The 26,508-nt window shown below is 41.3% G+C and overlaps 2 protein-coding genes across 2 annotated transcripts in view; both read left to right on the forward strand.

Annotated features, from left to right (window-relative positions):
• LOC144644611 (fibrillin-3-like) overlaps positions 1 to 26,298 on the forward strand; it is a 45,451-nt gene extending 19,153 nt beyond the window's left edge. The window contains exons 29-50 of the mRNA XM_078504135.1: positions 5,188 to 5,310; positions 6,141 to 6,263; positions 10,496 to 10,621; positions 11,185 to 11,310; positions 13,166 to 13,294; positions 13,694 to 13,840; positions 14,253 to 14,315; positions 15,095 to 15,220; positions 15,672 to 15,794; positions 16,289 to 16,411; positions 16,915 to 17,031; positions 17,748 to 17,873; positions 18,218 to 18,370; positions 18,460 to 18,513; positions 19,039 to 19,158; positions 19,770 to 19,892; positions 20,310 to 20,426; positions 21,276 to 21,401; positions 22,075 to 22,191; positions 22,777 to 22,899; positions 23,417 to 23,525; positions 25,235 to 26,298. Of these exons, the coding sequence (XP_078360261.1) occupies positions 5,188 to 5,310; positions 6,141 to 6,263; positions 10,496 to 10,621; positions 11,185 to 11,310; positions 13,166 to 13,294; positions 13,694 to 13,840; positions 14,253 to 14,315; positions 15,095 to 15,220; positions 15,672 to 15,794; positions 16,289 to 16,411; positions 16,915 to 17,031; positions 17,748 to 17,873; positions 18,218 to 18,370; positions 18,460 to 18,513; positions 19,039 to 19,158; positions 19,770 to 19,892; positions 20,310 to 20,426; positions 21,276 to 21,401; positions 22,075 to 22,191; positions 22,777 to 22,899; positions 23,417 to 23,525; positions 25,235 to 25,994 (3,254 nt within the window). The 3' untranslated portion in view covers positions 25,995 to 26,298. The remainder of the gene's footprint in view (positions 1 to 5,187; positions 5,311 to 6,140; positions 6,264 to 10,495; positions 10,622 to 11,184; positions 11,311 to 13,165; positions 13,295 to 13,693; positions 13,841 to 14,252; positions 14,316 to 15,094; positions 15,221 to 15,671; positions 15,795 to 16,288; positions 16,412 to 16,914; positions 17,032 to 17,747; positions 17,874 to 18,217; positions 18,371 to 18,459; positions 18,514 to 19,038; positions 19,159 to 19,769; positions 19,893 to 20,309; positions 20,427 to 21,275; positions 21,402 to 22,074; positions 22,192 to 22,776; positions 22,900 to 23,416; positions 23,526 to 25,234) is intronic.
• Positions 7,301 to 9,656, forward strand: LOC144653025 (kelch-like protein 11). The gene has a single exon (XM_078512935.1). The coding sequence runs from the start codon at positions 7,438 to 7,440 to the stop codon at positions 9,055 to 9,057; it is 1,620 nt and encodes a 539-aa protein (XP_078369061.1). The 5' UTR covers positions 7,301 to 7,437; the 3' UTR covers positions 9,058 to 9,656.
• Positions 26,299 to 26,508: the final 210 nt, after the last annotated feature.

The raw sequence follows: 26,508 nt of genomic DNA on the forward strand, positions 1-26,508 counted from the left end.
CTTTAATTTTAATTACTACGTTAGGCGATTGGTTAAAAAAACACGCGCCACTTTCTTAACCAATCTTAAGAACCAACCAACCGTGACTCGCTTAGATACGTTTTCTCGCGCTTCGTGCCAGCTACTTGAACTTGCTTTTAATTTGGATTAGTTTACTGGATTGCCTGTGTCCTTTGTAGTCGACCAGGGTGATTACACTTATTTTAGTTTAACGACATTGATCTTTTGAAAACTGTTCTGTGTTGCTTTGTGATAATTCGTTCACCTTATCCTATTTATTCTAAAACGTAAACAGACCCCCCGCGACATTCTTCGACGTCCGTACCTAGATCCGAACTCCTATACTCTTATTGCTGCTGCTTATTTATAAATTTCGCGCGATAGCAACAACCAACACAGACACATAACGAATTTCTAGAGGAATGTCAACAGTGTGGGACGTCCCGAGAGAAATCGTATCCGGGAAATATTTCGTGAGCAATCCCTTTTCCTAATTGGCTTGTATCTTTGGTATCAATTATCCGTTTAAAATGCCATCTGTCCTCTGGGTACTGTCGTTGTCCTCTTGGTTAACCTAGTTCACCATGGTTCCCCTGGTTCTTGTTCACCATGGTTCACCTGAATCACCCTGGTTCACCTGGTTCTCCTGGCTCACCTTGGTTCACATGGTTCACCCTGGTTCTCCTATTTACCTGGATCTCCTGGCTCTCCTGGGTCTTGAGGCCTGCTCGGAATCTCTTGGTTCTCCTGGTTCTCCTTGTTGACCCTGGTTCTCCTGGTTCACCCTGGTTCACCCCGCTTCTCTTGGCTCGCCCTGGTTTACCTGGTTCACCCTAGTTCTCCTGGTTCACCTTGGCTTACCCTCGTTTACCTGGTTTACTTGGTTCACCCTGGTTCACCCTGGCTCTCCTGGTTCACCCTGGTTCAATTGGTTCTGCTGGTTCACATGGTTCATCTGGTTCATCTGGTTCACCCTGGTTCTCCTGGTTCACCCTGGTTCACCCTGGTTTTCCTGGTTCACCCTGGTTCACCCTGGTTCTCCTGGTTCACCTGGTTCACCCTCGTTCACCTGGTTTACTTGGTTCACCCTGGTTCACCCTGGCTCTCCTGGTTCACCCTGGTTCAATTGGTTCTGCTGGTTCACATGGTTCATCTGGTTCACCCTGGTTCTCCTGGCTCACCCTGGTTCACCCTGGTTCTCATGGTTCACCTGGTTCTCCTGGTTCTCCTGGTTCACCTGGCTCTCCTGGTTTACCCTGGTTCACCCTCGTTCTCCTTATGCGGTTGACCCTAGTTCCCCTGGTTCGCCTTGGTTCACCCTGGTTCACCCTGGTTCACACTGGTTCACCCTGGTTCTCCTGGTTCACACTGGTTCACCCTGGTTCTCCTGGTTCACACTGGTTCACCCTGGTTCTCCTGGTTCACACTGGTTCACCCTGGTTCACACTGGTTCACACTGGTTCACCCTGGTTCTCCTGGTTCACACTGGTTCACCCTGGTTCACCCTGGTTCACCCTGGTTCACCCTGGTTCACCCTGGTTCTCCTGGTTCACACTGGTTCACCCTGGTTCTCCTGGTTCACACTGGTTCACCCTGATTCTCCTGGTTCACACTGGTTCATTACGCTTCTCCTGGTTCACCCTGGTTCTTCTGGTTCACCCTGGTTCACCCTGGTTCACCCTGGTTCACCCTGGTTCACCCTGGTTCTCCTGGTTCACACTGGTTCATTACGCTTCTCCTGGTTCACACTGGTTCATTACGCTTCTCCTGGTTCACACTGGTTCATTACGCTTCTCCTGGTTCACCCTGGTTCTCCTTGCACTCCTTGTTTACCTTGGCTCACCCTCGTTCACCTGGTTCACTTGGTTCACCCTGGTTCACCCTGGTTCTCCTGGGTCTTAAGACTCCCCGGGTTCTCCTGGTTCTCCTTACCCTGGTTCACCCCGCTTTTCCTGGTTCACCCTGGATCTCCTGGCTCTCCTGGTTTACCTGGTTCACCCTGGTTCACCCTGGTTCACCTTGGTTCACCCTGGTTCACCCTGGTTCTCCTTGATCACCCTGGTTCTCCTTGGTTATACTGGTTCACCTCGTTTTCCCGGTTTTGTGGATCCCCTGGATTTCTTGGTTCTCCTCGTTCTCGTGGTTCTCCTGATTCTCCTGCCTCTCGTGGCTCTCCTTATTCCCCTGGTTCTCCTGGGTCTCATGGTTCTCTTGGTTCTCCTGGTTCTCCTGGTTCTTTTGGTTCTCGTGGTTCTCCTGGTTCTCCTGGTTCTCCTGGTTCACCTGGTTCTCTTGGTTCCATTGGTTCTCGTGGTTCTCTTATTTCTCTTGGTTCTCGTGGTTGTCCTGGTTCTCCTTGTTCTCCTGGTTCTAGTGGTTCTCCTGGTTCTCCTGGTTCTCCTGGTTCACCTGGTTCTCTTGGTTCCATTGGTTCTCGTGGTTCTCCTATTTCTCTTGGTTCGCGTGGTTCTCCTGGTTCTCGTGGTTCTCCTGGTTCTCTTGGTTCTCCTGGTTCTCCTGGTTCTCGTGGTTTTCCTGGTTCTCGTGGTTCTGTTGAAGCTCGTGGTTCTCCTGGTTCCCGTGGTTCTCGTGGTTCTCCTGGTTGTCGTGGTTGTCGTGGTTGTCGTGGTTGTCGTGGTTGTCGTGGTTCTCTTGTTTCTCGTGGTTCACCTGGTAGTCTTGGTTCTCGTGGTTCACCTGGTTCTCTTGGTTCTTTTGGTTCTCATACACCGATTTCACAAATGGCGGACGCGCGGAAAAAAACTGGTACGAGGCATGAAAACGAGGCGTTTTAGGATAAACAACTTTCGTGTTACAAGGGGAAAAGTGAAAATTACGCGAGTTCTGACGTTTTTGTTCGTTAAACGAGGAAATAGACCGTTTTCCTTCCAAGTTTTCGAGATTACGGAATTCTAAACGAGTTTACAGTCTAGTATTTATTCTTGTTTCCGTATTGCAAGCAGAAAGGGACCGTAGATCAGCAGAAAAACAGAGGTAAAGTATTTGTTTTCCAACTGGAGCTTCGACAACTGTTGGCCGGTAAAAATTAACACGGAACGATTTCGAAACTAATTTTCAAACGCCGTCATGGTATGTTCTTTTCACTTTTGTGAAAGCAAACGAAAAATGCTAACTCTGTCTCCTTGCGGATCTTTAGTAGCGCACGAAGACCGGCTTTGAAATAACCGCCGGCTGTGAATAAGCTTGAATAGGGACTTGACAAGTCAAACTTCAACTTTCAGCTTCCTTAACCGGTCACATTTCCTCGAAACAAATTTTATTTACTATTATTCCCTCGCATTTAAATTCTTTTTATACTTCGCAAAATACCTTTGTTGTGCTACTGTAAGGCAAATCATTGAAATGTTGACAAATTATTTAAACAGACGGAGACTACCGGTATTAAATTCCAATGCTATGATATGTTTCTTCTTTGTAATAAACCATTATATTTGAGAATACTTGATAGATAAATAAAAATCGCTTCCAATGATCTCAGCTTAATATTAATTAATGCAGAGGGCATCTTCGTTCACGGTGTCCTGGTCGTGGTTGCCTAGCACGTGATTAATTTCTTCCCTGAGATGAAATTCACGTCGTCCGACGCAGCAGAAGGTATTCCAGCAGATTTCACTAAATTTACAGAATTAATAGCATTATTTTCCTTCATGACTTGGGGAATATTGTGATGATCTTGTTTACTAAAGATTGTGTTGAACATTTATTGTCCTTTGCGTGGATCGAGCTGATGCTTTATGTTTACAATGTAATCGAATTAATAGCCGCTTTAGTCTGTCTAAATTATTTGAATACAATTTTTTTCTAAAATACAAAAATCTACTCCTACTAAGTCCAAAGAAAAAACTACTAAGTCGATTGAGAATAACACGTTTTTATTGATGTGTTTCAGATACGTTTGGGGATCACATATGGTTATTTCACCAGAAAAAAAAAAAGAAACCAGCCCGAAAATTCATTGTTACACATTTTTTCACAACGTACATGTATGTTTACACAGGCAATACATTTTTGCGTGTTTATTTTCGTTATTCTTCAATGACTCACCAAAATCCTCAAGAAAATGTGTACACTCGTCCGAATACCGGAGCATTTCTTGATGAGTCCGAGCAGTTTAAAGTCTTTGGCGACCCGCCGTATTTCAATATTTTAAGCCATGTGCAGCCCAGGGTTTTGCTTACAACCCGAAACAAAACGACAAATATTAGGCCGCGAACTTATTTCGAACTCGGTTATCTCGAAATCAACCTAGAAAACGATCTAATAACCCCATTTAACGAAGGAGAGCTTCAAAACTCCTGCAATTTTCACTTTTTCCCTTGTAACACGAAAGTTGTTTATCCTAAAACGCCTCGTTTTCATGCTTCAGTACCAGTTCTTTTCCACGCGTCCGCCATTTGTGAAATCGGTGTATGGTTCTCATGGTTCTCCTAGTTCTCGTTGTTCTCCTGGTTCTCGTGGTTCCCGTGATTCTCTTGGTTCTCCTGGTTCTCTTGTTTCTCGTGGTTCACCTTGCCCTTCTGGTTCACCTGGCTCTCTTGCTTCTCCTGGTTCTTTTGGTTCTCGTGGTTCCCATGGTTCTCCTGGTCCTTGTTGTCGTGTTTGTCAATGTTTCCTTTGTTCTGGTAGTTCTTGTGGTTCCCCGGGTTTTCCTGGTCTTCCTGGTTCACTTGGTTATTGTGGTTGCTTTGGTTCTTTTGTTGTTTTGTGGTTCACGTGTTTCTTGTGGTTCTAAACCATATGTGCCTATACAACACGCAAAACAGTCATCAGACTTGCACGTTTGAGATTATAAATATATACTTGAATCATGCGTTGCGAGAAGAGAACACAAGATAAGATAACACAAAGGAGGTAACGTGCTCAAGAGACAAAACGCACGATCAAATTAATGCCTGGAGCATGCAACACAGACTGTCTCTTAAAACTAAGCTTTCTCAAACTAAAGCTACAACAATCTGTGGCAAAGCCGGACAATCACCGGTGAAAACAGAAAAAAATAGTTGTTTATACTTGGTGAGAAATGTAACTCTGTCGATTGTCCTTTCTCTTAATAGTTATTTCCTTTCTCGTTAAAATGGTTTCTATTCATAACACGACAAATGTCACAAACGTCTGTCATTCTTTTATACTCCTGTAATAGCGGTTTTGTTCTCGTTTTTTTTTAAGATATAAACGAGTGTCAAGAGCCAGGCTACTGTGAACATGGACGATGCGAAAATTTCATCGGAGGGTTCAACTGTCGTTGTGACAGCGGCTTTGTTAAATCCAGCGACAACAAGACTTGTGTTGGTAAGTGGAATAAATAAGTATGTAGCAAATTCCTTGTAATAGGGGTAGGTAGGCTTAGTAGCTGTATGGAGATTTAAGGGAACTCTTGAAATCTTGAGTTCTGGTTCCATAAAGAAGGGGGTGAATAGTGATACGCAAGTCCGCAAATCCGTGCTGGACAAATCCGTAAGTCAGCCAACATCGCTGGGCCAGCAGAGCGCTTGAAGCGGCACTCTCGGAAAAAAACTTTTTGCTGTTTTATCCTATTGAGCTCAGATTTGGCACAATGATAGAACTTTTTTATTCCATTTAACAAGTCGTATGATTTTTGTTTTTTGAAGTTAACGGTTTTTGGCGGGAAAATGACGTCACAGTGCTTAAGGCAAATTTTTATTTCCTTGTTATGGCACAAAAAGTACACGATTCTGAAAGAAGACGTGTTAAGATAAAGTGAAATGCGAAAAAATTATTCAAAAATCTAAATCCGCCTTGAAAATTATAAAGATTTGAATTTTGTAATTGTTTTAAAAATAGTAACAAAATGGCAGGAAGAGTAAATTTTTAAGGGGGTTGGCCTGGTTTTTCAAATTTTCAAAAGCTATATCTTCAAGACGCTTCTTCACTTTATCGCAGCGAGGTCTTTCAGAATAATGTACTTTTTGGGCCATAACCATAACCATTATCTTTGATTAGCGAACAAGTTCGAGAAAGCGCGCCTTCGTCAATTACGTTATGTTTCACTGGGCAGTCGATAGATCCTATATTAATTAAAAATAACTTTAAGTTTAAGTAAAAAATTTTCTTAGCCAATTACTTTACTGAATGCTAACTGTTGTACTCTGTTTTTTTAGATGAGAACGAGTGTTCGCAGATCAGAGGTATTTGTGGCAATGGCACATGCGTGAATACCCTAGGATCCTTCCGGTGTAACTGTCATAATGGCTTTAGGCTCAACCGTCGAGGCTACTGCGAAGGTAAGACAGTGAAAGACTTTAAAGGGCGAATGGAATTGAATTTAGGGGGGGGGTTTTTTTCTATTTTTCCCCCCCATTTTTCCCATTTTTTTTTTCCTTTTTTTTTTTTTTTTAATCTCTTTTTTTTTTTTTTTTTTTTTTTCCCCCCCCCTTTTTTTTTTAAATTCAACCCTTTTCCCAAATTAATAATACGTGATATTAAGAATCTACTTAATTTCCAAAGTAACAAAAAATGGTCAAAATAAGCATTTTATATGGTGAGACGGTTTCACAGGACTTTGTCTTTACGCCTTTTTGATGACTCCGCCATTTTTTCACGACTAACAACAGACTAAAAACAGATCTGCGCAAGTGTGATAAGATATGTGTCTTCTGTTGCACAATTTCTCTCGACATCCTGCATCATTTCTCTTTATACTTCATCAAATATTTTCACTTCGCTCTCACTACTTTTAGGAAAATATGTTTGCCCCGACAAGGCATTACCGTGCATATATATAATGTTATGTTCTGAATGATTATTGCTTTATTTGTACATAAACACTTATGTGGTATGCAAATTTTATACAAGAATAACACCTAATATGACTAAAAGTTCTATTAGCAACAATGTAAATTTTTCTACAGAAAACAAGAACGTAGATAGTCTAAATTTGTGTTAACTACCATTTATGTAAGAACCTGTTTAGGCTAACTTGGAAAATTTAGGTTCTTACTCGCGGGTTTTTACTGTATCTGCATATTTCTGCGTAACGACGTTACTTTTCCATTATTCGAAATGTGCCAAAATGAAAAACATTGGCCGTTGGGAAATTTTAATAACAAATTTGACCCGGGTATGAGGGGGAGGGGGAAAAAAATTGACGTCAATGCTTGCCCACAAAGCTTCTTGATATTGGTCAACTAATAATGACGCTGCGTTTTATAAACTACTCAACTGAAACACTGCCTGTAATCATTTCAGTAATAGGTAGATTTATATTGCGATAGGCCTATTTTGTTTAGAAAAGAGTTTACTTCGATTGCAACCATGAATCGGCTGGATATTGTGCTGAGAGATCATCAACATCCTTGCGATTTAACTTTGGTCGTGAAAGATGGAAAGGAGTTCCAGGCTCACAGAGATGTCCTTTCACAGGCGAGCCCTTTCTTTGAAAGGCTTCTTAACAGCGACATGAAGGAGAATATTGAAGGAGTTATTCGGTTGGAGATTATAGTGGAGTCTCAGATGGCAGATATACTGGAGTTTATTTACACCGGTAACATTCAGATATCCAGTCAAGAGAATGCTGAGAACCTGGTCGAAGTGGCAGATTATCTTCTCCTCTCAAACCTTAAAGCTTTCGCCGGAAAACATCTCGAGGAACACATGACCACTTCGAACTGCATTTCAATTTACCACTTGGCAGAAAATTATCTTTGTGAGGATCTAATCGCTAGCGCTTGGAAATTCATCTGCTCAAACTTTTCCACGGTTGCAGAATTTAACGACTTTCTAAACTTCCCAAGCCATGATGTTGAAAAAGTTATTTCGAGCGATGAGATTGTAATTGACGCAGAGGAAAACGTGTTTGAAATCATTATTGGATGGATCGAACACTCCAAAAGCGAACGAAGCATAAAATTCAGTGATTTATTTCGTCACGTTCGACTGACTTGTATATCGCGTGACTTTTTAGTCAGCGATGTCGTGACCAATGATCTCGTGAAAGAAAATCAAGAATGCATGACAAGGGTTACTGACGCATTGCAATGGATTGATCGGCCAACAGATAGCAATGTCCCCCGACCCCACCCTCCAAGAAAGGCTCTCGAGAGAGATGTGATCGTTGTGACGGCATGGGGTGAAGAACGTCCACTTTTCCATACCAACTTTTATTTTCCTGCAACGGGCGAGTGGTATCGTTTGCCTCCGATCGTATGCGAACCAACACACGTATTTTCATATCGAGGCAAAGTGTGTGTTATAAGCAAAGATATTACCCAGTCAATCGATTATGATCCACAACTGAACCGCTGGTCTCCAGCACCATGGACGAAACTGGACCCAAACTCGGCATTTATGAAAATGACCAACGCTTTCTTTCAAATTCATTATGTGTTTGTTGTCAAAAACCAAATCTGTTTTATTGTAGCAGAAAATTATTCTTATGCGCTTTTCAGATACAACATTGATTTAAATTCAATGACGCTGTCATGTAACTGGATTAACCGAAAAGCTTTTTGTAACGTAGTTGTTGGCAAGCACATATATGTCATCGGTGGAAAGGCGATTGGTGTTTACGAGGGTATCGCAGAGTGTGCAAGATTTGACACCGAAGAAAACACATGGCAAGAAACTGCGCCTTTGAAAGAGGCAAGGACCTACGCTTTTGGCGTCAGTAAAACAAATCAAGACAAGATTTTCATCGCTGGAGGGTTCGGAATTTTTGACGACTGGCTGCAAAGCTGTGAAGTGTACAACATAGCGACTGACGAGTGGCAGTTTATAGCCAGTTTGACACTATGCCGAGTGTGTGGGAGCATGGTGTTAATTGATGAAACCATTTACGTGCTTGGTGGACGTACCAAAAAACCTTTCAAGGATACACGCGATTTCCCAGACGGTAAAATGCCTGTAGAATGGTATGACCCTGGGAAAGACAAGTGGAACGACATAACAGCAATGCCTTTTTGGAATTTTATTCTCAAGGGAAGGATAGTGGACACTGAATATATTGTTTGGTTGAAATGTTGCTCTCTTAGACTCTTTAAAGACGTTAATTTTGATAACTTGAGTCCGATACAGTTGTGACCATTATGTGCAACGCAGGCTAAACATAGCCTGTGTATCGAATAAGTTCGAGTTAGCGTGAATTAATTAGTGGTGAATGGTTCACAGCTGTTAGTTTGCAATGAGATAGCCGAAGCTATGTCCTGGGAACTCGTCGGCTATTTGAAATTTTTGGAGCGAGGCAAGTGCCCCACTGTAGGGTCCGTTGAGTGGGACTCATTCCCCACATAGGGGCTGTATACTACAAGTGCAAATGCCCCTCCTCGGGAAAGAAAAAAAAGTGAATAACTTTGCTTTATTACACGACTTAAGGCCAGTTTACACGAGCATTTTTGTGACAATTTTTATGTGAAAATGTTTATTTGCTAGTGTAGAAGAGGAACATTGACTAATTTATGTGACAAATTTATTTCCGGGAAGCTGGCTTATTAGCTTCCATGTGACAAAAAAAGCCATACGAAAAATTGCTCGTGTAGACGACTCGTCTCAAAAAATGTGGCAAATATTGCGTCAGCTTATGCGGTCGGCACCCAATCTCCCAATCACCCACTGGATACTGTGCGAGCGTATTTCTGCGGTTGTCTAAGGTCATTTTTGCGCACCTTTTCTTTGAACTGTTGGCAAATAATAGTTGTGTCATCAACACGATCAAATATATTTGTCACATTAAAATTGCCCATGTTAACCCGACCCTCCGTGTTATTCACATGTTTTTGTTTAGTGGCTTTTTACGTGTAACATAGCGCACTGGGCGCTTTTTAACACGTTGCGGGTGTTTGAGAAGAATTCAAAAAATATGTTGACTCGTAAAATGTAGCGTTGCCACAACAACGTTTCGCTAAGAGTTCTCATGAATAACATGGGTTTAAAGTCGCCGTTAAAAATCATCTAGTGTAACATTAATAAACAATATCACTTTCATTTGTCTTTGCGTTTATCCTGACATTCGTTATAATCATAATCATAATAATAACAGTCCTTTAAGGGACTATGTCACGGGGATTTTGCAGATGTTTTATCTAATCTGTTCTGAAATTAGTGGAAAGCAACTTAACCCTAAATAAACATCTAGAGGAATATATAACCTTAATTTGCGGATAGAAATCAAGCTACGACTTTAAGTATCGATATTTTGAAGATGCGCTGAAACAATTTGAAAACGTTTGCCTAACATTTTCAAATTGCAATCCATTTCCATCCGAGCCATCTGCAGCCAGAAAGGCTTGTTAACAGTTTCAGTGCTTTAATATAGCAATTTTTAATAGAAATGAAATATTATTTGTAGGTTTCCTGCGAAACAAAAATAAATTTTGGCTGTTCAAAAATCAGTTAAAATCCTTGACATAGTCCCTTTAATACAAAACAGCAACCCAGACAATTTTATGCGTTTCTGTCATTTATTGTTTCCTGTTGGGTTAACTGTGCTATTTCTTCACCTGTTGTGTGCGGTTATTTATAGATATCGATGAATGTTCAACTCTGGTCGGAGTTTGCCGAAATGGACGTTGCATCAATAGCATCGGTGGGTTTAGATGTGACTGTATCCCAGGTTACACTGCGACTCCTGACAAAACCCGATGTAGAGGTAAGTATCATGTCAATTACGTGATATTGAACTGTGAATGTAAATGTTCCACTAGCAATGCGCAAGTTGGCTTTCTCGTACACTAAAAATCAATCTTTTAACTTTGTAATAAATCAATCAATCAATCAAGCAATCAATCACGTCTTTTTGTGGGTTGATACCGACCTCTTCACAACTGCAATTGTGGGAGGCACGGCGGCCCAATGGATAGTGCGCTGGACTCCGGATCAAGCGATCCGTGTGCGAGCCCTGGCCGAAGTCACTGCGTTGTGTTCTTAGGCAAGACACTTTACTTTCACATTGCCTCCCTCCACTTAGGTGTATAAATGGATACGCTGAATACAACTGCCATTATTACCCGTAGGCGTGTCTCAGAGGGAATTGGGAATTTATTTTTTATTTTATGCATGATTGAATAAGGTCGGGTAGATTTTCTGTGGACATGAGAAAAATGACAATGACTCTCTTCAGTTATGATCTTTCGGTATAATGGTTAAAGGTTTGCTTGTCGAGTTTTTTCATATTTACCAAAAAATGACGAAAGCTATTTATTTTCTCTTTAGATATCAACGAATGCACAGAAGTTCCCGGATTTTGTGAGAATGGTATCTGCACAAACACTATCGGCGGCTCACGGTGCGAGTGCACAACGGGATACAAACTAAACCAGGCCGGTGATGCGTGTGTAGGTGAGCGGAAACTGGGCACTAGCGTGTGTGCATTGTGTTAAATAAACCAGCCTGTTACTGGTTCAGAACTGAATTGGATGAAGCTGGGGAATCCCAAAGCACACTTCCGATCTAGTGTGAACATGTAAATTTTAAAGTAGTTTTAATTTGTCTGACTCACATTCCAAACGAATTTGATCATTTCTAACATTTTAAAAAACTCATTAATCATTCATAAAGAAAATACAAAAGAAATGAATGTTTAATGAGTGTCTTTATTTCTGATAAAGACACGACTAAACTTTACGCCCAATTTTCTAGGCCAAAATAACCCCAAATCTAAATATTAGTGCAAGAATGAGTTGATCTACATCAAACGATTTTGTAACCGTTCAATAAATTCGCAGTTCGTGTTTTATCAAGTCTATAACACTCGGCTGCGCCTCGTGTTTTAAACTTGATAAAACACTGCTGCTCATTTATTAAACATTACATATTGTAAGGTAGATTGTCATTTAATTTCTATTTTCATTTGGGAAACTTAAATGCGCCCTCTTCGTATTTACTAATCATTATCTAAATATGACTTACTCGATAATTTTACAGATGATATACGTTTTGTATTTTTGTGAGCGCCGCGGGGGGGAAAAAAAAAAAAAATGTACCCGCGTATTTTATTTTTTTATTACAACAAAAAAAAAAAAATATAATAAACTGCTTTATTTATCTGGTATGGTTAGATCTTTTTTGTCCTAAATTCAGTTATTCTTCTTTGTCCGGTACAGCTCTCGCCTCCCGCGCACACACACATCAATTTGTATTCGATCTGTTCTAAACCGATCAAACCGGAATACTACAGTGTAATACGATCTCATATTTTTCGTGTTTTCTTGGCCTTAAAATGGTCAAATGGTGTCATTGTCATTGGGTTTTAAAGCGCATTGTTGGGTTTTAAAGCGCCCCCCAGCAAGCGGCGCAGCCGCGAGTGGCTTGGGGGGAAGAAGCTGAAATACCGCCTGCCCGGATGGGCTGCTTTTCTGAGAAGCCCGTACGCTGGCGTACGGAGCATTCTGATTGGATGGAAATGCTAAGCACGTCACTCAAATGTCTCGGTAATCTCCCAAGGGAGCGCTTCAAAGGCCAGCAGTTCTTTTTCCGCGTACAAAGCAAATCAAGCGAATCAAACATGGCACATTAAGCGTTATCGTTGGCCTTATCGAGTTTGAATATTTTACGCGAAGATGAAGAAATTGTTTGAAGCAAGAGCATGCATTTCTTATTGTTTTCTTGTTTAGCTGGCTTTTGGTCTGATGACAGTACTTATAACCCACCCATTAACTTTTGAACGCGCTCATTGGACAAAACGCATCACGTGGTACAAAATCGGACGACGGGTATCAGCGATTATTATTAAAGAGGGCCCCCCCCGCAAGGCCATCCCCCGTCAAAAAAAATATACCCCGTCCGATTTGATATCCGTCACCCGATTTTGTGGGCTAGCACAAAACAAACGAATGAAGTCACCTTATTCAATTCTAACTTTTAATGAAATCACAGTGTTAAAAAATCACGTAAACTAATCAACTTACATTTGTTTCAACCACAGTTACGCCGCTTTTATTGCGTAGGTTTTTCCTATAAATTTACTGGCGACAAAGCGCGTTGTAGAAATTAATCGGAGGGTTATAACATATATAAACCTCTCTCTGGCTTGCTGGTATATTGCTGGTATATTTCACAGTTGCCCTCGAAGCTTCGCTTCTCGGCCAACTGTTCATTTTTCGACAATCTTTCAGCCTCGGGCATTATCCTCCAATTTACCAGCCGCCTGAAGGGGTTTATTTACTAAATACCAGCTAAAATTTTAATCTTTCAGATGTGAATGAATGTGACGATAACCCGAACTATTGTCAAGTTGGAGGTCAGTGTGTGAACACTCCTGGAAGCTACCGCTGCCTCTGTAAAGAAGGCTATGAAGTCGGTAACGGTGGGAGTCACTGCATTGGTAAGAGATGCCTGCTTTGTTTTTTCTTTCTTTTTATTACCGTTGCGTATTATCTTCGAAGCATCCGATCCCCACCCCTCGCGTGCTTACATTTTCAATTGGGTAAGAAAGTTACCTCACGGAAAGAGAAAATATTACAAAATATTATAGAGAGATCTCTTAAACTGGAAAAGCTGATGTTCATTGGAGTGGGAGAGAGGAGAGGGCTAAAATCTTACCTAGTTTACAGTAGTTAATCGTTCGTTCAGTCATTTTTCCGTTCTACCTTCCTCTCGTTCTTTTGTTTATTCGTTATTTCGTTCATTCGTCTATTTCGTTGTTCTTTCGTACACTATTTTATGCACAAAAGTTCAGTTCAGAACTGATTCATTGTTGTGTCTTTAAAACTTCACCCAACAGATGTGCGAGTGGGTTTCTGTTTTGACAAGTTTGACGAGAACGGTTGCACCAGTCCCAAAGGTCGCGAAATGAGAAAATCCGTGTGCTGTTGTACCATGGGTGCTGGATGGGGTGATCCGTGTGAACTGTGTCCAAGAAAAAACACTTGTAAGTGTTATGTAAAAAATGTCAAGAATATGATGAACATAAAATACTTGTTTACAGAAAAAGTGCTAATCAACAGGTTTATTTCAGTTCAGCCTTAAAACTAACTTAAATAACGCTCTCGAATTTAAAACAGTGAGCAGCAAAAAGTACTCTTCGCAAAATTGAGTTTTGTATAGTCCTGCTTAGATGTTGAAACAGCTAATAAATGAATGTCTTTATTAAAATTAATTCGCCTGACATCCAAAAATTGCAAAAGGATCTGTCTTGATCAATCTGCAAGTTCTTCGAACTAGCATTAAAATAAATATAACGCTATCACCAGCTAGGAGAACTCAAAACAGACCAATACGCAGTTGAAAATATCGAAATTTCACACATTGCTGACTCGTGAAAACTTTTTGTTTGTTTTCAGCTGATTTCGCTCTCATTTGTCCCAATGGTGTGGGTTTTGTAATGAACAAGCACGGTGTTACAGGTAACAAACACAAGAGATAGACTGTGCACAGCCCCGTCACAGCCGACGGAGACGACGCGACGCCACGCACGAACGCGAGCGAAACTGGGAACCCCCGTCCCCAACCCACGGGGTGGAACTCTCCCCAGCGCCACGACGAGAACCAAGATGGCGCGTCGGACTGAGAGATCTCCACGGAAAAATAGGGGACTGTGAACAGTCACAAGAGTATAGGTAAAGGAACAACTAATATTGAGCCCGAATCCTATCCAGTCTCGGTGATTAAGCCTTCAGTTTCTTAGCGTGGTTGTTGCTTAGTGGTGTGACCCACATTATGACGTTATGCTGCTGGGAAAACTAATGCAGTGCTTTCGGGCTCAATCGTTAGCCTTGGTTTTTTTACCTTTTCGAGAACTTCACGAAGAATTGCCGAAAATTGAGACTTGCAAGGAATAAAAAGAGTAAACTGATCATTTGAACAAGCTAGTTAGAACAATATATAAGACAAAGTGTTGTTAAAGAATAGCAGTAGATTCACTGTAATTCCCGCTTTGCAGACACTTCGTTATTACGGACACCCCATAATTACGGACAGAACCTGAAGTCCCGGCGAATAAAGAACTTCTGAAAATAACTTCCGCTACTACGAACTTCCGCTATTACGGACTCGAAATTGTGGTCCCAAAGGTGTCCTTTATAGTGGAAGTTGACTGTTCTCGGACAGTTTTATTTTTCATTCTCTTGGTTGAATAACAAGACACTATTATTTCCGTGTTTTTTTTTTTTTTTTCGTGTTCTAGATGTAAACGAATGCCTACACATGACATCTCTCTGTGAAAATGGAGAATGTGTTAACAATGATGGAAGCTATCGGTGTAAATGTAAGATGGGATATCAGCTGGATGAAACTGGAAAGAAGTGTGTTGGTAAGTAGAACAACACGCAATCCGTGAGTGGCTTTAAACAATTTAAACAACCAAAAAAACAGTATATTCCATATTAAATTTTCAAGCTTTTTATGTCTTGTCTTATTGAGTGCGTTTTGTTTGACAGAGATGGTGCGAATAATAATCGATAATGAATTGGAGGTAGAAAGTTTCAGTGATAATGATAATGATATGACGACGAAGCCTTGTGTAGTTGTTGCACGCTGTTCTTCGGACGTCGATAGTTACCGGTAATTTGTTTCGGTGACGTCATCGAAACAACAGCCATACTTCATGACTTCGGCGATTGAATAGACGGCGCAGCTTAGTTCTGAGCCCTGGGAACTAATCAGGAGAAAAACAGGAGTCATATTCGGGGACGGTGACTGTAAGCGCGGGATCGACATTGATGATGATGATGATGATGAGACGTCTTTTGTTTCTTATTTAGACGAGGATGAATGCTTGATATCTGGTGTTTGTGGTAATGGTCTCTGTACGAACACAGAAGGTTCTTACCAATGCACGTGTCCTAAAGGCTACGCCCCAGGCCGCTATTCACCACGGTGTGTCGGTAAGAACTCATTACCAGGCCTTTTTTGCCAAACTTTTTATGTTTAATTAATTTATTGATAACATAAATTAACCATCGTTTTAGCTGACATTTAGAAAGCCTTAGTCAAATCATATATTATATTAGCTTTTTGGCGGGCTGTTTTTGTTTTCACCCCCCTCCCCTTTTTTTTTTCCCCCCCCCCCCCCCCCGCACAAACTTTTCCCTTCGGAGAAAAAAAATTAAAGAACAGATTTTTCTCTTCGCGAACAATCTGAATAGTCTATGAGCAGTCTCCAACCGTGTGGAGCAAACGCGAAGTAAACGAGCTGCAAATAATTATGTTGGGCGCGATACAATCGTGCGTTGGATCCACTCAATTTAGAAGCTAGAGATAAAACAAGAAGACTTCTCGCAGTCAAAAAAGCCAAACAGATCTTTTTATTGCATATTTGACGTTCTTTCTGTTTTCAAAACCTGCTTTCTAACTTTAAACTCTGTCTTTAATTTCAAAGATGTCAATGAATGTGCCGAAAGCAACGATCTCTGCGCGTACCGCTGTGTGAATCAGCCTGGAAGCTATCGGTGTATTTGTCCCCGAGGATTTGACATGGCCGCGGACAAAAAGCACTGCAGAGGTAAGAAAGCTACAACGGCATTGATCAAATTATAACCTCTCCTTGCTATTCATTATGAAAGTTACGTAGGAGGATCGGGAGAATATAGACTTTGGTCATCCCAGGAAAAATCTGATTTCTGAAATCGAAAACATTATCAAGGGGTAGGGACTTTTGATGCTATTGGGACATAATGTCGACTCAAACAGTCTTGTTGCTTATTTTCTTCCTTATATACGGTAGTTTTATTCCTTGGTTTTGTTTTGTATTTATTATACTTTTGCTATAAGCGTTCCTGAGTGTCAGAATTTGCGTGCTGGTGCGTCACACGCGAGTGATTGGAAACGCGCCATCGCCAGGAGACCACCAGGACTCGCTCGCGCACGTCCCGCGCTCGTGACAACACATGTATTGCTGAGTGATTGGCACTGAATTGTCTGTGTCCTGTGATTGGCAGAGTAATTACTTGGTTTTGGACGACACTTAATTGAAAACTGCTCTATATATTTTGTCAATTCCTACAGATATAAATGAGTGCAAAGAAAACAGCAGATTGTGTCCGTTTGTTTGTAAGAACTTCATTGGTGGATATAGATGCCGGTGTCCCCCCGGATTCAGAGGAGATGGGCGAGTTTGTGAAGGTGTGTTGAATTAAGCAATTTATATTCAAAATGTCTGTGTTTGGCTCAACGGCTAAAACAGCACGAGAAATAACATTACTCTTGTGTAAAGCTGAAGTAAAGCTGGCGTAAATTTCCATTTACAAATTTTTAAAGCTGACCTTTTAGCAGGCTTTACACTCATGTTTAAGATTGCTTAAAGCGATAATAGACTTGAAGCGAATTTTAAGGAGATTTAAGTCACCTTTTATTTCCAGGCTGTGTGAGAAATAAATAAAGCGCCATCGTTCTCTTAGAAAACCTGGTTCTGAAAACATTTCAACTTGACAACTCGCGACAGCTTCTGATTAAAGATAATTTTTTCCACTTTTTATTGCATTATTTTTACTCTTCGGTATCCTTACAACGGACTTTACTGCGACTAAAGCACTTCTTTATTCATAAGTGCTATGCTCTAGGTTTATTCAGTGTTTATCACAAACAAAATTCCGAACGTGAGACAGCAGCCCGAACAAAGCACAAAGGAAGTGACGCGCAGCGGACGGGACCAGCCGGAAGGACAGACGCGAGCGCGCGGACAGAGACGAGAAGACCACACCAAATGGCCCAGGAGAGACGGATGCGCCTCGTACGTACTCGGACTCGCTTCGTCGTCCGATTTTTAGATGATACAGACGAATGACCAGTCAGTCCTATTACCATTATTTATAACATGGTCTTTGTTTCTTCCTTGTTAGATATCGATGAATGCCGCGATCGACCAGACCTCTGTCAAAATGGCGCATGCAGAAACCTCGCGGGAACTTATATCTGCGACTGCGACTCAGGATATCAGCGGAGTGCGGACGGAAAGGAGTGTGAAGGTAAATAGACGCTCTATAATTCGTTCAACTCTGAAAAAGGCCTCGCGTAAATGTTAAAACAGAGGATGTTTTTTTTTTCTCTCTGCCAATCAGATGCAAACCTAAGTTATAGTGACGTGGTCTGTGTGACGTCAAAGTTTCCCGCGCTTTTAGTCTTGGGACTGGTTTACAAAACTACTCCTGATTGGTCGCTTATTTTGTTTCTCTGTTCTCTTTGCTACGCGGTATTGGTGGCCATTTACCCTCCTCTCACCTTCCTTCTCTTCCTCTACCTTCCGCTCACCTGTTGGGGCTAAGTTAGACTTTAAACAACTGGTCCAAAAACTACGCTATTAACTTCATAGATACAAGAAAGGGGCTTTGCTTCGCTGTCGTCACGAACAACATGTGTGAGGCTGTCACAAAAGAAATGATGCAAGTACGAAAGAAAGAATGCTGTTGTACGGCCGGGAAGGCATGGGGCACAGACTGCCAGTTGTGTCCGAGGCGGGGAACTGGTAACTATCTCATTGCTCCAGTTTTACAAAGGCTTTGTTTCTTTTATTAAATTTGCTAAACAGAAAATTCTGTTTTCTTTTCTCGACAGTCGAGTACGGTAACCTGTGTCAGAAAATCGCGCAGGTTAAAGAGAATATGACACGTAAGTGATGTTTTACAGTGAACTAAAGAGATTTAATTTATATAATTCTTGTTTTTCCAGCTTATTTATTTGGTCGCGAGGGACAAAATAAATAAGGACATTTATTTGTGGGGTGTTCTGGACCCCGGATCGAGCAGATCGGGCTCGAGCCCTGGGCGGGGCACTGTGTTGTGTTCTTAGGCAAGATACTTCACTCTCTTACCGTACCCATATTCGGTAGCTGGTTTTTTCATAGTGCCTCCATCCGCGCTGGTGTATTAATGAGTACCGGCGAATTTAATGCTGGGGTGACAGTGCGATGAACAAGCATCCCACCCGAGGGGGGGGGGGGGGGGAATGCTTGTTAACACATTCTACGGAAACCGGGATAAGCTCCGGCCTGATGGGCCACTGGGCATTTTTGCAAACTTTACCTTATTTGGTCGCGTACGACCTCAAGGAATGCAATGCGCGTAGGTCTTTTCATAAACTTTAATGAGGTGGAAGATGTAAAAACGCGCAATTTACAATGCTGTTTTTCAACAGATATATGTGAAATGATTCCTGGACTTTGCAGAAATGGCAAGTGTATCAATGTTAAGGGGGGATACCGCTGTATGTGTAACGCGGGCTACAAACTCACCATGGATGGGAAACGCTGCTTAGGTAAGAAATAGCTTAACCAAGCACACTACTAACCTAATGTGCTTGATGTAAGAGTTTGGAACCAGAAAATAGTCAATCCTAGTCGCGGCTTAACTTGCAGTTATGTGAAAATGTCGGTAAAATTAAAAGAAGAAATTGTGGGGAGGGGTGGGGATGTGATTTCCTTTCAATGTTTGTGATTCTTACGAGCCCTAAATCTATAAAATGAAGTATTATTAAATTTACGATGAAACGTCCAACGAAAAAGTGTTCTTACTTTAGTGGAGAGATAACTTTGTTACTTGAGAGTTGTGATTCTTCCTGTTTGGATTCTAAGATTTTCCCTTTAAAGATTCTGGCATCATCGTCTCTTCGATTCTGTCGTGTCTATCGTTTGTTTATGTGTGTTCTGTAAACTACTTCTACTTGATTTTAAGAGCAGTTTGTAGGTTACAAAACCGTCTGCGACCTCTGCGCATACGTTTTTTGAGTTGTCACGCAATCTTTCCTTGGGGAAGGAAGATTGCGTGACGAGCCATAAAGAAAGTCTTTTTAAGGGGCTATATATAACTAATATCCTCCAATAGCCCAGCCAACCTCTCTTATGTGATTTTTTTTTTTTTAATTCGCAGATATCGATGAATGCGCTATAGATTCCAGTATTTGTCAGTTTACTTGCGCTAATACAGATGGTTCCTACAAGTGTACCTGCCCTGTTGGGTATGTGCTGCGAGCCGACAAGAAAACATGCACTGGTAAGTAATACTAACGTACTTTCATGTATATGCTCTCCGTGTGTCATATCTTAGACAAGATACGACATGACCGCGTTCGGTAACATGTTGCCCTTCGGAATGTTGACTAAACTTAAACTTAATTTTTTTGGTGTATAGTTAAAAAATCTTCGGGCGTTTCTTGGCAATCTTCAAGAATATTATAATAACATGATTTTTCAAGACGTTTGTACACGAGACATGGCTTTTCTCAGTTTACAGAGTTGGTAAAGTTATGTTGCTTGTTGAGGAAAGATGTGCGTTTTTTGGCAAACGCAAGGTAGCCACCCTCGTTAGTCGTAGGTCTACCAGCTGATATTTCAAACGTCAGCCAGCCACCAGTTTCCAACAGAAATCAACTTTTAAATTGATCTTTCTGAAATTCCTTTTCTTTTCTAGATCAGGACGAATGTACCACTGGAAGACATAACTGTCAGCATAGCTGTATAAACACTATTGGCAGTTTCCAGTGTGGATGTCCTGATGGCTACATGAAAAATGGAATCACGTGTGTAGGTAAGTCACGTGTTTGCCAAATCACCTGTGTATCACGTGGGGTTCACAACACCCTTCCAACCACTCTGTACGTGCGTTATAGATTTTGGTACATTTTTTAAATGTCCTCTCCCTACAAACAACAACATTAAATGACCTAATTGAAAATGTTAACCAACAGAAAGCGAAAAGAAAAGAAAGATTAAAGGAAAGCACCGCATACCTTTTTAAAGCATTTTTTTCCTTTCCTTCCTTGTCAGCCGGTGAGCACTCCTGGTTGACCCTGTTTTTATTACGGAACTCAAGCTTGGATATCGCAGACAGGTCTTTTTTTAGCGGTTACGACCCAGCGAAATCGGAGTCGTTAGCTCAACGGAATCGGAGTCAGAAGAATCAGAACGTTTCCATTTTCTTCCGATTCCGTTTTTGACTCTGTCACTTATGATCTAGCCCCACGGCGGCGTGACGACACTCAAAACGGTGCGGGGAGACGCTTATGATGCAGTGAAAACTAGATCACAGGAGTCACAAGCAGAAGAGCGGAAGAAAATGGAAACGTTCTGTTTCAATACTAGTTTTCATGCGCCCCAAATACATCCTTTTTTGCTAGCGACTCCGTCAATCTAGTTATCACTTGATCATAGCCGTGATGGAGTCATTAGCTGAATCGGAAACTCTGCTCACGACTCCGTCGGTTTGATTTTCACTAGATTTTGACGCTCTGCGCTTCTGATTACGACACCGACTCCTTCTCCGTCGTTAGTAAAAAAACAGCCTTAAACACACAAGCGCGTATGGGTAGTGTTTGCGTTGTGTTTGCGTCACTAGTGAACACCAGGCTTAAAGTTTTCTTTGTGGCATTTTGCTTAGATAAAGATGAATGCATGACGGATAACAATATCTGTGGATTTGGAACGTGTGAGAACTTGGCAGGGTCATACAGATGTGTGTGTAACCAAGGATACAAGTACGACGAAACAACCATGAAATGCGTAGGTTAGTAACTTTAACGTTCTGAACCCTTCAAAAGGCGAACGCTGTCAACAAAACGACAGGAAAGAACTTCTAGAGGCATGTTCGCACTTTGTGCCCTGACACTGTTCCCAGGCTCCCACATGCATATGGCCCTATGAGACCTTCACCTTTTTTTTTGGAACACCGCAGTTAAAAACTCCTTTAGCGATTTTTCCACCATTTAGTTTACAAATGGAGAATATTTTGTTAGAATGCCTGAGAACATTGCTGCAGTGATTTACGGTGTAGTCGGTAACTTTTAACCACTCTTACGACAATTTGACGTTGAATTGTTTGAAATGATGCCTAAATTCCGAAATTTAAGGGAGAAGAGAGAAAAACACTTACCGGTAATAGCAACAAAAAGTGGAAAAGATTAAATATCGCTTTTAAATTTCCCGCGCGTCGCAATTTTGGATTTTATGACGTGACCTATAAAATTTGGAATTTAGGCATTATTTCAAACAATTAAACGTCACAAATTAAACAGGACCACAAATATACAGTTAAGTTTGTTCTACACTATTTGTTTTGAAAAACTAGGAGCTGCTTAATGTTTCTGATTCTGAAAGAGGCTCTTCCTGGTCAGTTTTTAAATGACATAACCTCTCCAATTTGTCTTGAAGTCACTTGTTCCATGTTTTTACAATTACAGGCAACAATCAATGTCCAGGAAGTGTGTGCCAATACGGATGCCAGAACCTGCTCGGTGGATATCGGTGTGGCTGTCCCCGCGGATTTACTCAGGATTTTTATTACAATCAGTGTGTTGGTAGGTAATTTTAATTTTTGCAATACTTTGGAATTTATTTACCTTCGTTACACAGAAGAGCTCAGGAGCTCGATAAGACGTGTACGTGCATCCAAGGTCGAATTGGAATTTGGAGTGTTGGTTTTTGTGAAGGGAAGAAATCCGCCGCACCCATTTTTTCTTTTCTTTTCTTTTTTTTTTCTTTTCTTTCTTTTCCTTTCTTTTTACGCACTGACGTAAAGCCAGGCAAAGTCACGTCTGTTAATTTTCAGAAAAGAGACCTTATTTGTATTCTCGGTATTGGACTGGAACTAGCTTGCAAAGGGGGCTAATGCGGGTAATCTTTTCAAATGCAAATGACATAAAGCTCTTTTTAATGAAATTCCCCCGCATGAGCCTCCATATTGCAAGCTAGTCCCAGTCCAATCCCGAGAATACAAATATGGTCTATTATCTGTCAGCCGGTCGCAGGGGTCAAAATCCGTTACGCAGAAAAGTCGCGCGCATGCACATGTAACCTATACGGCGCGCGTGTCAGTATGACTAACACTGCGGGCTCGTTTTCGCTTAGTGGTCTTACCCTTTACTGTCTGTATCTTTGTGTAGATATAAACGAATGTCGCAGCGGTCTGACTTGTGGACAGGCTCAGTGCAGAAACACCTTAGGATCATACTACTGTAGCTGTCACCGTGGATACGTGCTTAACCCGGATGGCCGGTCATGTCAAGGTAATTTAATTCCAAACCATTAAATATTAGCACAAAATTAACACTTTTTGAAAACTCAAAAACAGTTTGCAGTGCTTTCACTCCAACCAAGGACCGGCTACCGAGAAAATTCTGTGCAAATTAACGAAAAAAATCTCGGTTGTTTTAAAAACAATCGATTTTCAACATATTATCGACAGTGCGCTAATTCTATGAACTTTGTCAGAAAGATCGATGTCTACTAATTAATCTAACAAAGCTGCGCGCTACAGAAGCAATAAGTTGTAATCATTTTTTATCGTTTAAACACTCAAACGCTATTGGTCGATTTGTAGAGATTTACTTGGGTGGCCTTGGTTGAAGTAACCACAATGTAACAGGTTTTTATTGCAGCTAAATGAAAAGTTTGATCTTCAGGTTAAGAAAGTATTGAATAAGATCATTGTTTACACGAGTTATTTAAGGCCAATTCTCTCACGTCCATGTAGTTACTCGATAACAAAAGATGTACATCTATAATGGAATTTTGTGTTTTCAGACATGAACGAGTGTGCCCTGGGACTGAGTCCTTGCAGCTTTGGATGTGATAACAAACAGGGCGGATTCAGCTGCCGGTGTCCAACCAATTATCACCCAATAGGGGGAGGGTGAGTAGACCGAATGTTCGACCACTCTATGTGCCATTTAAACGCGCGCGCGTTTGTCGTAAGGACAGGGCTCAAAATAACGGCCGGTTAATGGACAATGTGCGGCCAAGATGACAATTTGTCCAGACAAAGTTTCAGTTTGCCGGTCATTTTGACCGGTCACGTACATGGCTTTAAAAATGATAACTGATGATGACCACAAGAGCATTAAAAAGCGATCTATTCATAAAAATTGCAGCCAAAACAGTGAATAAATAGCGGGGGTGTTTATGCCACACAAACAGACTATCTAACGAACAGCAGAAACGAGTGGTAGTTTAAAAGTGCTATTTTTAATATTTTGACCAGTCAGAAACGACACGTGACCGAGCTAAAATCTGTTTGGCCGAACAACAGGAACGGCAACTGTCCGAACATTATTTTGAGCCCTGTAAGGATGTGGCAGGTTGAGGCCCCGTCCACACTGACCCGGGTAAATTTGAAAACGCATCTTTTTTTCTCCGGTTAGGCCAACCGTCCACACTGAAACGGCGTTTTCGGTCACCGAAAACGGAGCTTTTCAAAAACGCTCACCAATGAGCGTTTGGACTTGGAGCCTGAAATAGTGTATTATTATATTTTATTGTAAATAATTTTAGAGGGCCACTGGTTTATTAGTATTTTTATGTTATTTTAGTGCTACCCTCGTTGAATAAAGACTTTACTTTTACTTTTACTTACTAATGAAGCGTATCGTTTTCAAATTTACCCGGGTTAATGTGGACGGAAAACATTTTACGTGGCGTTTTCAAATTTCTCGGCGTTTTCAAATTTACCCGGGTCAGTGTGGACGGGGCCTAAAATTTCTTTCGAAGTTTCCCACACTGATGACGTCGCTTGTGTAGTGCCTCTGATTGGTTGTCACTTTCACGGAAATTTCTAAACGAGCTCCACCAATCAGAAGACAACTATTGTCCCAATCCATGGCAGGGTTATGGTTTAGGGTTAGGATTAGCATAGCAGAACGCTGAACTGACGGGGAGGGAGAGGGGAGTAACCAAGATATGTCAGAATTCTTCCCGCGAAGCCTAATTTCGAGCATAACAACCCGTTTTCATTGGAGACGCCAAAAACCATAATGTCTAATTTTCCGGGCATAATGTAGTTGATCCTTAGCTGACGTCTCAATCAGGGCTGTCCCAAGATGTTTGGAAATGTTTGGGCAACTTTTCATATTTCGAGCAACTCTTTTCCTTTCGAACACCTTTCTGGCAATTTCGAGCAACTTTTTGCCATTTTATAGGCCGAAGATTGCCGAAGCTTGTCCGAGTGTTGTTCGAAGGCCATGCGAGCGTTTCCGAGCATTTTTTAACTATTCCGAAGATTTCCTGGGAAGTTCAAAAGATGTTCCAACTTTCGGATCATTCTGCATTAAAAACTCACCAGGAAACATGACGGCTTCGATATCTCCACGAACGTTCTCTGTGAAAGGAGTCCTTGTAATCCAACAAATTTTGGCCTTAAAATTCCATTTAAATATTTTTTGGTTGCAGTTAAATGGCACGAAAAGTTACTTTTATGGAAAATTGGCATATATTTAGGAGCACCTTTTTGTGAAATTTCGAATCTTTGGGATATCCCCAGTGTCAATAGTGCTGGTATTTAACTGTGGTTTTAATGCCTGGGTTAAGAACTAACTTTTCTACTTATTTCTTCTCCTCTGTTTCCAGACATTGTTTGTCGCCTTACGGAGAGGCTTGTTACGAATGTGCGCTGTCCAAAGGGAACGACGGCGACAAAGGAGTGCCGCTGGTGGAAAGAAACCAAACAGGAAGCCAGTCCCAGTCTTCCCCGCCGTACCGTATTGTGCCAGCGAGCAGTGGCGGGTATGGACAGCAGTTTCCTTATGGAGGAAACCAAGGATACAATCAACAACAACAACAAGGACTTGGCGGACAGTCGTACAATCAACAGAATTATGGCCAACAAAACTGGCAAACAGCACAACAGAACAACGGATTCCAATACTCCTTTACTCCTTCGGGAAGCCAGCGAAAACGGCGATCCACGCGTCATCGAATGGAGAAATTCACTATCCAAATTCCCGCAAACATTACGTCAGCTAAGCCAATCCTAACGCTAGTGCCAGTGCTCTCAGAATTTAACGGGACATTCAATTACGTCATTGTCCACGGGAACACAAGCTTGTTTAAAGTGGAAGAGCATAAGGGTGTTTCGTTTCTATTCATTAAAACTCCACTCTATCGCAAAGGCGTTTTTCGTCTGTGGATTAAAGGTGTCGTACACGAGCCGAAGGAGAAGGAAACAGATTCCAAGGCGAAAATCAAGGAGGGAAAACAAACAAAACCGACAAGAAGCAAAAACAAGGACAAAGCTGGAAAAGAGAATGGAACTAAAAAACAGCGCCATCCACTGGGGTATTACGAAGCCAAGAAGTTTTCACTTCATCTTGTTATAAAAGCAGTATAAGCTATAGTTGTTTAGGCATTATTTTATGTTAGGCTCGTTTGTTGATAAGTTGTTTTATTTTGTAAAAAGATGCTTTATTTAGCTACTTTATTTTTCATGTTAACGAGTCTTGCGGCTCATAAAAGTCCAGCTGAGCCAAGAAAAAGACTTAACGCTTATCTTCCTAAATACAAAGCTTGAATAGGGCTTTCCACAAGTTGCTCGGCAACTTTTTGGCAACTTTTCATGTTTCGAGCAACTTTATCCCCTTCGAGCAACTTTTTTCCTCTCGAGCAACTTGTTGCATTTGGAGCAATTTCCAGACCGAAGATCTCCGAAGATTGTCCGAGTGTACTTCTTTTGCTGTAAAATTGCATAAAACTGCTTAGAAATCTTTCCCTCAAAGGGAAATTAGTATATATTTAGAGAAATTCTCTTGATTAGAAGCAGCGTTTTGGATTTTTTGGAGCAACTTTCATTATCAGAAGCAACTTTTATGGATTTTTGGAGCAACTTTTGAGCAACTTTTTGAGAA

Source organism: Oculina patagonica, chromosome 1 (genome assembly GCF_052425735.1).
Source record: "Oculina patagonica isolate OP01 chromosome 1, crgOcupat, whole genome shotgun sequence".
Classification (NCBI taxonomy): domain Eukaryota; kingdom Metazoa; phylum Cnidaria; class Anthozoa; order Scleractinia; family Oculinidae; genus Oculina; species Oculina patagonica.